At 47.1% G+C, this 9,265-nt stretch overlaps 2 protein-coding genes across 2 annotated transcripts in view; both read right to left on the reverse strand.

Annotated features, from left to right (window-relative positions):
• Positions 1–247: 247 nt before the first annotated feature.
• On the reverse strand, positions 248–3,671 carry LOC119423049 (dynein regulatory complex subunit 4). The gene is made up of 10 exons (XM_037690458.1): positions 3,598–3,671; positions 3,013–3,210; positions 2,606–2,812; positions 2,482–2,536; positions 2,185–2,390; positions 1,666–1,821; positions 1,404–1,490; positions 591–800; positions 454–519; positions 248–382 (listed from the first exon to the last, which is right to left on the reverse strand). Exons 1-10 carry the CDS (start codon positions 3,634–3,636, stop codon positions 248–250), a joined length of 1,359 nt encoding a protein of 452 aa, XP_037546386.1. The 5' UTR covers positions 3,637–3,671.
• Positions 3,672–5,382: 1,711 nt separating this feature from the next.
• ndufaf5 (NADH:ubiquinone oxidoreductase complex assembly factor 5) overlaps positions 5,383–9,265 on the reverse strand; it is a 5,597-nt gene continuing 1,714 nt past the window's right edge. Inside the window, exons 3-11 of the mRNA XM_037690115.1 lie at positions 9,004–9,067; positions 8,529–8,576; positions 8,344–8,447; positions 7,939–7,978; positions 7,653–7,850; positions 6,800–6,860; positions 6,244–6,327; positions 5,813–5,895; positions 5,383–5,635 (exon numbers count right to left, since the gene is read on the reverse strand). Coding sequence (XP_037546043.1) covers positions 5,549–5,635; positions 5,813–5,895; positions 6,244–6,327; positions 6,800–6,860; positions 7,653–7,850; positions 7,939–7,978; positions 8,344–8,447; positions 8,529–8,576; positions 9,004–9,067 — 769 coding nt within the window. The 3' untranslated portion in view covers positions 5,383–5,548. The remainder of the gene's footprint in view (positions 5,636–5,812; positions 5,896–6,243; positions 6,328–6,799; positions 6,861–7,652; positions 7,851–7,938; positions 7,979–8,343; positions 8,448–8,528; positions 8,577–9,003; positions 9,068–9,265) is intronic.

Raw genomic sequence — 9,265 nt, forward strand, 5'->3', positions numbered from 1 at the left:
ACCACGGCTGACAGGATTATTAAAAAGAAGGTTTGTGGGACTGTGGGCAACCTACCGGGACACGGACGAAAGAGGAAATGCGACCCCAGACTGATCAGTGAGTTAAGGGTCCAAAACCATTTAAGGTCCGAGGTTGTCCCCTTCTGATGGAACCACCCATCACTTCATGAATCATAAATTATGGAAGACCAGTAGGACTTCCAAGAGTCCAGGACCAGTCACCTGGTTCAGGTGTTGGTGGACCAGCTCAGAGATCTGGTTCAGGCGTCGTTGGACCAGCTGTCTTCAGGCCCTGCTCGGCAGTTTCAATGGGGAGGTGGCGCAGCGGGCGTCCAGAAGCCTCCAGCTGCTCCTTCCAGCTGTGTAGCAGCTGGTCGTACTCCTGCAGATCAAACGTGGACGCCATCACAGACAGGAAGTGAATCAGGACAGCTTGGCGTTAAAATCCCTTACCTTGCATTGTTGGACGAGGTCCTCCTTCAGGGCCTCCATGGCGACCCGTTTGGACTCCAGAGTTTCCTACAAGCAGACAGTTTTCAGGTGTGTGATGAAACCCAAACCCGTTCAGACAAACCTGCGTCTCCTCTGACCTCCAGCTGGTTGGCGGCGGTGCTGCGCACCCTCGGGTCAATGTTGGACACAGACAGAGTGGCGCTGAGCTGCGCCTCCTTCTTCTCCAAGGTTTCTGTGAGAACAGCCAGCTTCTCCTCCAGGACCATCTTCTTCAGCCCTCTCCTCTGCTGCACCTCCAGGAGACTCTTCGTCTGCTGCCTCAACAGCTCATCACGCTCCTGCTGGACCTGCAGGGAGGTCAGGACTCAGCTGGATGACAGGAAGGAGGAGCTGAACGAGGAGAAGGAGCAGCTGGGTGACAGGAAGGACAAGGAGAGGATGGATGACAGGAAGAAGGAGCCAAATGAGGAGGAGCAGCTGGATGACAGGAAGGAGAAGGAGAGGATGGATGACAGGAAGGAGGAGCCTAATGAGGAGGAGCAGCTGGATGACAGAAAGGAGGATGAGCCTAACGAGGAGGAGCAGCTGGATGACAGGAAAAAGAAGCCTAATAAGGAGGCGGAGCTGGATGACAGGAAGGAGGAGCCTAATGAGGAGAAGGAGCAGCTGGGTGACAGGAAGGAGAAGGAGCCTAAAAGGAGGAAGAGCAGCTTGATGACAGAAGGAGGAGGAGAGGATGGATGACAGGAAGGAGGAGCCTAATGAGGAGGAGGAGCAGCTGGGTGACAGGAGGAGGAGAGGATGGATGACAGGAAGGAGGAGCCTATTGAGGAGGAGGTGAAGCTGGGTGACAGAAAGGAGGAGACTTATGAGGAGGAGTAGCTTGATGACGGGAAGGAGGAGGAGCCTAATGAAAAGGAGAAGCCTGATAAGTAGGAGGAGCAGTGTACCTCCTGGAAGGCCTGCAGCAGCTGCTGATGTTCCACAGTCAGATCTCTGAGCTGCTGCTCCACCAGCTGCAGGTGAGCGCGGTGCTTCTGTTCAACACATCACCTTCATCATCATCATTAACATCACCTTCATCATTAATATCATCATCATCATGAACTTCATCATCGTCATCACCTTCATCCATAGATTCAATATTTATCAGGTAATGGATGAAGTGAGCAGGATGTTCTGGATGTTTTACTGAGCGGACCTCCATCTCACCTCCATGATGTCTATGGCCCGGTTCTGTCTCGGCAGATTAAGCAGCTTCTGTTGGGTCTCTTGCAGAACCTTCTTCAGACGTTTGTTCTCCTTCTGAACTGCTGGAAGCTTGTTGTTCCAATGGACCTTGTGCTTCTGCAGCTCCGCGTGCTCTTTCTGACAGAAGACAGAACCAACTGAAACCATGGAACAAACTGGGTCCTGTTGATAAACACCAAACAAACCGGGTTTGACTCGGTACCGTCTGTAGTAACAGACCCGCCAAAGAAAAGTCCAGCTGTTAAACTGGAAGAATTAACGACCCGTTTTCATGTTCTGAGAGGTTCTAGTTTAAATGAAAGAGCTGGAATGGGAACAGAACCACCGCGGTAACAAACAGAACCTCAGAGCCCTCAGCTGGACTCTCCTAAATGTTTTGGTGTCGTGACTCTTCTGTTTAGTTCTGGAGATGAAATGTGGATCAGAACTTTGTTCTCCTTGGTTCTGGAGGTTTGAGGAGTTGGTGTTTGCTGAACTCACCTCCAGTATCTGCCGCTTATTCAGCAGTTTCCTCGGAACTTTACAGACGTACTCTTGAGTCTCTCTCAGTATGCGGTCCTGGTGCTCCACCACAGACGTCATGCGACTCTTCATCTGCTCCTCCAGCTTGCTGACCTCAGACGACCACCTCTTCTCCTCCGCCTGGACCAGAGCCTGCATCCTGTGGTGGTACTTCACCTCCATCTCTGGGGAGGAGAAGCCAGGAGAACACGGAGGAGATCAACGGGTTGAGAAGTACGAGAAGTTGGGAGGAGGAGAACCAGACGAAGAACCGACCTCTCAGCCTGCGGTCATGCATGTTGTTGAGCTCCATCAGCTCCACCTGGTGTCTCTGAGGAGGAGAAGAAGGAGGTCACTCAGAGGAAAAACCCAGCCTTCAACGTTGAGAACATCATCTCACCAGCTTCAGCTCCGTTATGGAGCACTCCTCGTTGAATTTCTTCTGCCTGCGGTCCATCTGCAGGTTCTGGACGTCTCTGCGCAGCCCGAGCTCTGACTCTGTGTTCTGGTCCTGGACCGTGGAGACAGAGGAGACGGTGTCCATCTTCATCTCACTGACGGTGTTGTGCTGCTCGGACAGGACGTGCTTCAGCTTCTGCTTGTAGATCTGGAACCAAACAGCAGGTCTGAGCAAAACCAGGTACTCCAAAGGAACCTTAAGAGACAGGTCTGGGTCCAGGGTAAAGTCAGGTCAGAGTCCAGATTAAAGTGTTTTATTGACAGTATATTTTAATGAAGGTATTTTGGTGGTTGAAGTAATGGTATTGTTGTTTGTGGGTTTGAGTCGGGTCAGAATCTACAGCTCACAGTGATCTCCGCTCGGTGGCGCTCCTCGGCCTCGTCCTTCTCTCGGACCCGGTTCCTCAGCTCTGACTCAAACTCCTCCACGTCCCTCTTGTAGATCTCCCAGGAGGCCCGGATCTGGTCCCTCTCCAGCTGGAAGAAGCTCCTCTCTTCGCGCTCCCGGTCCAGCTCCTCCCGGAGGAGAACGATGTGCTCCTCCAGCTGCATGGAGACACGGTTTCATGAGGACCGGTTCATTTGTTCTGAAGCTTCTAATAGGTTCTGGTCTCTTTGAAGACTTTAGGACCGGGTAATATATTTTAATATCTTTAAATTCACATGTTTTATTTAGTTGTTTGTTCAGGTGAATGCTTGCAGCTCTGCAGGTGTCCAGCAGGTGGCGCTGTTCACAGAACAACAAACGATTGTAAAATTACGGGTTCGATCCCTGGTGGCACCGACCCAATGTATTTAATTCAAATAATGTTTGGTCTGATGAGTTAATGTTTCAGGTCCAAACAGACCCGAACCGGACTGTGAACCCAGTAACTGATGCAATAATATATATACCTAACATAACTTAGCCATGTTAGCATCGATAGCTCTGACCTGATCCTTTGACATTTCCTCAGTGGAGAAGCTGCCCATCGCCGCTGAGAGCTTCCCTTTCTCATCTTTCTTCTGTTTCGTCTTCTTCGGCTGAAGAAGAAGAAGAATATGCAGGCTCGTCAGAACCATAGATGGTCAGAACCGGAAGCCGGTTCCCGTTAGCTCTCTTAGCTGATGCTAGGCTAACATGCTAACATGCGCATCTACATGAGCCATAAACCGGTTAAAAATAAAACGTTTTATTTAACCGGAAGCTTTTACTCACCATCGTTTTACACCGAGCGGCTTTACTGAAGCAGATGTGATTAAAAATAAAAAAACGATTAACCGCCCATGTTTATCTGTTTCTGTCGGTTTTTATCAGTTGGTTTCCTTTTAGTCTGAGAAGCAACACGACGCGCTGCCATGGCAACGCAGTCACGTGATCACTTCAAAAATGAAGCTCTGGTCTTCAACCGTTATTTGTACAGGTTAGTCTCACTGAGTCTCGAGGACTCGTTTACGAGACTTGTTTTTTTAACAAAGAATGATGACAACAGTAGACAATCATAAAGGAAGGCATATAAATTGAAAAAAATAAATGGAAGAAAATTATATAAATTTAAAAAAAAAACATTTGTAATACAGTATACACTGATCTGTAATAAGTTTCAGGACAATGTTGCCCTCAAACTCAGGATGAACAATTGCTCATCAAACATTCACAATTTGAAATAAACTCAATTTATTTTATTTATACTTTCCAAAAAAGTGCTGACTTGTTTTCAAACCCAGAAGAACACACATTCCAGCGCGTTTTATTTAAAAAAAATAAACACGAGAAAAGATCAGGAGCTGCTGCTGAAACAGCTTGATTTAGGTTAATCATTAGTCCAAAAAAGTAGAACAAAATGTCATAATTTTATATTGTGCAGGATTAATGTGTCCTCAACCTGAAAACTTGTGGCCAGCTGCCATTTACCCCAGCCGAAGGTGTTTGTTCACCAACAAGAGCAGCCGAAGGTGTTTGTTCACCAACAAGAGCAGCCGAAGGATGTTTGTTCACCAACAAGAGCAGCCGAAGGATGTTTGTTCACCAACAGGAGCAGCCGAAGGATGTTTGTTCTCCTACAGGAACAGGCGAAGGATGTTTGTTCTCCTACAGGAACAGGCGAAGGATGTTTGTTCTCCTACAGGAACAGCCAAACTAACTGTAAATATGTCAGTAATGGTGGTGTCCATGGCGCTGTTTGGGACGTCGGACTGTTTTGACGTGTCGGTTTGTGTTTCACCTCAGATTTGTTTAGCAAGTTTAGCTAAACCGTCTCAGAGATTATTCATTGCTCTGATGGTTTACAGACCCCGGTCTGTCAGTCATGTGACTCGTGGTTTTTGGTGAAATCAGCAAAGTTCTTTGTTTACGTTGTTTTTTTGTTTTGATAATTTTAATTTGTTCTCTCAACTCCTAGAATTTTATGTTTTTGTGGATTTGCGTCATTTATGTAACCTGCCTCCCCTCAGTATGATTCTGCCACTGCCGTGCTTTGCTATGAACATTTTAGACAAAATTAGTTCAAACAGGAAGTGATGGTCTTGATGACAGGAAGTGGAACTATGAGGAAATATTTTCCTTAGTTATTTATGGCCTCAACAAATGTTTCTATAAAAACCACAGAGGAACAATTTCTGGTTCCAGATGTTTGTTTGGACAGAGTTTATTTTCCAAAACAACATTTTAAAACATTTACATAAAAATAGCAGTTTGTTTCTGCTCTGTCACAGAACAGACAGAACTTCCAGGTTTCAGATGTTCAGGAACTCTCATTCACTCTGACTGCAGGTTTTTAAACAGGAAGTCACAAAGATGAACTTCCTGTAACATTGTCACCTCGGGCCGGATCCTTGGGATCATTTCAGAACCAAGAACTGGTTCTGAAGTCCCTAAACCCAGGAATCTGACTCGGTGGCAGGGTTAGGGTCTATCCGAGCCGCTCTGCTGGTTGATCCTGGACAGATCTTCGAACGACACCGTCGCTGATCCGCGCTTCGAGGGTTTCGCCTAAAAACAAACACTTTGAATCAGTTCTTCAGTTTCTGTGAAGATGGACCCAAACAAGGTTCTGATGGACATTCTGTCATGTTTGTGTGAGAATCAGAATCTAAAAACGTTCTTCGGTTCTGCTGGAGTTCACCGTCAGAACTCAAACACACCGCACCCCGCTCAGGAGGTCCTCACCTGAGACTCATGAGGCTTCCAGCCAATCATGAAGAAGATCTGGAATCTGGCAGGAACCGCGCCGTCATCGCTGCCAAACATCTCTGAAACAAAGGGTTCAGATCAGAGTGCTGCTGGGTCCAGTTCTACCAGAACCGACCTGCATCAGATTCTGATAGAAGTTGTTCTAAATGCTCATCTACAGGTGGGCCTCCTGCTGAGGACCTGAGGTCCGTGGCACTCGTCAGGATGTGGAACGTTCCACTTCCTGCCTGGGGAGGAGGGAACAGGTGTGGTGGCTCTCAGGTAATCAGGAAGTTTGTTTTAGGATGAAAACTTCCCCAACAGGACGTGGAACAAACTGACTGCAGCTTCTAATTTGAAATAGTTGCTCTGCAGGAGGTGATTACCCAGCATGCACCACGGTTGTCGTGGTAACAAAGGCTCCTCACCTTTATAAACAGCAGCAGCAGCTAAGATGGAGTCTCTGTGCAGCAGTGACTTCCTGTTCCAGGCACAGTTACTCTCCCCCATCCCTGCAGACACACATCACAGCTGCTCTGAACTCACATGCACATCACTCTCCCTGCCATCCCTCCTGAAGGTCAGCTGGGTCTTTGTTGGTCTGGTTCACAGAAGCTGATGTTCTGGTCCAGGTTGCAGCTTCATGAATGTGACCAGAACATGCCATGTGCTTCATATCCTCGGCAGGGAGGGAAAGGAGAGGGATCTGCCTGTGAGTTCAGCTCAGAGAATTTTTTCAGTTTGAACGTTCTGAAACCCAAACTGTTGAAACAAAACCGAGTGAAACTTTGGACTCATCAGAACATTTTCCGAGTCTTCATCTCTAAAAGCAGCTCTTTATCACCTCATCTTCATCATGTCCACTGATTCATCTCCGCGTTGCAGGCCGAGACGTCACGTGTCGAGATGTTGGACATCAGAGGTTCAATTTTATTTTAACAGACTTTCTGCAGAAACTGAACGTGTTCAGAGAGCAGGTCGTACCTTGGAGGTCCATCAAGACTTCCATGATTCCTGGATAATGGACCTGAACGGTATGTGTGTCCTGAAAGACACAGAGGACAGGGGACATTAGGACAGCGGACATTAGGACAGAGGATATTAAGACAGGGGACATTAGGTCAGAGGACATTAGGACAGGGGACATTATATATGGGGATATTAGGACAGAGGACATCAGGACAGGGGACATTAGGACAGAGGATATTAAGACAGGGGACATCTGGACAGGGGACATTAAGACAGAGGGCATGAGGACAGAGGACATTAAGACAGGGGATATTAGGACAGAGGACATTAGGACAGAGGACATCAGGACAGGGTACATTAAGACAGAGGGCATGAGGACAGAGGACATTAGGACAGAGGATATTAAGACAGGGGACATTAGGACAGAGGATATTAAGACAGGGGACATTAGGACAGAGGATATTAAGACGGGATATTAGGACAGAGGACATCAGGACAGGGTACATTAAGACAGAGGGCATGAGGACAGAGGACATTAGGACAGAGGATATTAAGACGGGGCATTAGGCCAGAGGATATTAGGACAGAGGACATTAGGTCAGAGGACATTAGGACAGAGGACATTAGGACAGAGGACATCAGGACAGTGTACATTAGAACACAGGGTATGAGGACAGGGGACATCAGGACAGGGGACTCGTGGCTCAGATTCTATCAAAAATCGAAGCAGTTTGTAAAAAATTTGAATAATAAAAATATTTAAAAAGTATAAAAGTTCAAACTAAAACAAGAATAAAGAGAATAAATAATGAGAGTTGATGTGTGAAGGAGAGATGATTGACAGAACCAGAACCAGAACCCGTCTCACCACGGTCAGCATGTTGAAGCCCGCTTGGCCCATCAGGTTCCCCACGTCCGTGATGGCGGTGAAGGGGGACACGTGGGGGGAGAACCCCCCCTCCCGCTCCATCTCGGCCAGCTGCAGGGAGCAGCGCAGCTCGTAGAGCGTGTCCCCGCCCAGCATCGCCCCGATGAACACCCCGTCCGGCTTCAGAACCTGCTGGATCTGACAGAACCGGGCAGTTGGAGTCAAACCTTCTGCTCTGCCATCAGAACAAAAATCACTGAATGATGAGACGGAAGGTGGAGGTCACCTGTTTGAGAGCTCCAGGAAGATCGTTGATCCAGTGCAGACTGACAGAACCAGAACAGAACCAGAACAGAACCAGGTCAGAACCAGAACAGAACCAGAACATTAAGAGTAAAAACTTTTTTAAAATGACGAGTTTGAAGCTGATTTCTGCTCAAGCTGAATGAACGTTTCTGAACAAGTTTCCAGATTTAAACCCGGGTCACATGACACTGGTTCTAGTCGGTGACTCACAGAACTTTGGACTTTATGACCCAAACGGGTCGCTGCGACACACTGCAGAACCTTCAGGGCTGTCAGTAATGTTCCGAGCTTCTCTCCAGTCAACTTCAACCTCTGATGATGATGTTTCAGAGACCCAACAGAACCGAGGAAGGTTACTGCAGGTTCAGCAGAACTCTGGACTCACCTCAGGCTGCTCAGAACCAGGTCGAAGGTGTTCTCCTTAAACGGCAGGAACTCTTCATCGGCCAGAACCCTCTGAGTCTGGATCTCACTCGGCCTGTTGAGTTTCTGAATGTCAGAGAACAGGACAGTTCTGGTTCTGGTCTCTGTCAGTTCTCACAGTAAAAGGTTCTGTGGGTCAGAACTCACCAGAGTCTCCTGGGAGCTTTCTGTCAGAACCAGACGCTGCACCACATCCTGAAACACAGCAGTTACAGAGATGAAGTTACTGCTAGACCCAAAACCAGAATCGGGTCCTGACGGGTTCCACACCATCCCAGGTCCAGAACCCGAGCCTGATCCATTTCTCACTGGCGCCAAGAGTTATCCTCACCAGTTTCTCCTTAAACTAAAATAGAAATTCAGCTTCGTTTGTTTCTCATCAGATGAACTAAATCTGAATTTTAAACTTTAAATTAAAACTTGTCAGAAAATCATGAAAAATTATCATTTTCAACAGTTTTATTTTCAACATCACAGAGGAGCTGCTTTACTTTAGCTTCTCTTTGGCTGTTTCTCTTTAGCTGATTCGCTTTAACCGTTTTTCTTCAACCCTTTCTCTTTAGCTGATTCTCTTCGGCTGTTTCTCCATCCGTTTCTGTTTAGTATTTAAATCAAAGATCACCTTGTTTAAGTGCTTGGCGATGTGACTTTTCCCTGCTCCGATGTCCAGGGCCAGAGGAAATGTCCTGAGGAAGCATGAGGACAAATGTCTCACTTTTGTGGATTTTAAAGAAAAACTGTCTTTATCAGTTCAGACTAGCCTTTAGCTCATCAGTCCTGTCAGAGTTAAACTGCAACAGGTAAGATATTGACTGTTCATCTGTAATAGGTAAGATATTAACTGTTCATCTGCAACAAGTAAGATATTGACTGTTCATCTGCAA

The sequence above is a fragment of the Nematolebias whitei genome, chromosome 16 (assembly GCF_014905685.2).
Source record: "Nematolebias whitei isolate Nwh7 chromosome 16, NemWhi1, whole genome shotgun sequence".
NCBI lineage: Eukaryota > Metazoa > Chordata > Actinopteri > Cyprinodontiformes > Rivulidae > Nematolebias > Nematolebias whitei.

What these genes read in the sequence shown, in the direction of transcription:
- LOC119423049 (XM_037690458.1), bottom strand. Translation starts at nt 3,636, where the DNA reads ATGGGCAGCTTCTCCACTGAGGAAATGTCAAAGGATCAG. An exon ending in AGGAAATGTCAAAGGATCAG is followed by an intron (nt 3,211 to 3,597) that starts GTCAGAGCTATC and finishes GTCTCCATGCAG; the next exon opens with CTGGAGGAGCACATCGTTCT. An exon ending in GCCACCGAGCGGAGATCACT is followed by an intron (nt 2,813 to 3,012) that starts GTGAGCTGTAGA and finishes GTTTGGTTCCAG; the next exon opens with ATCTACAAGCAGAAGCTGAA.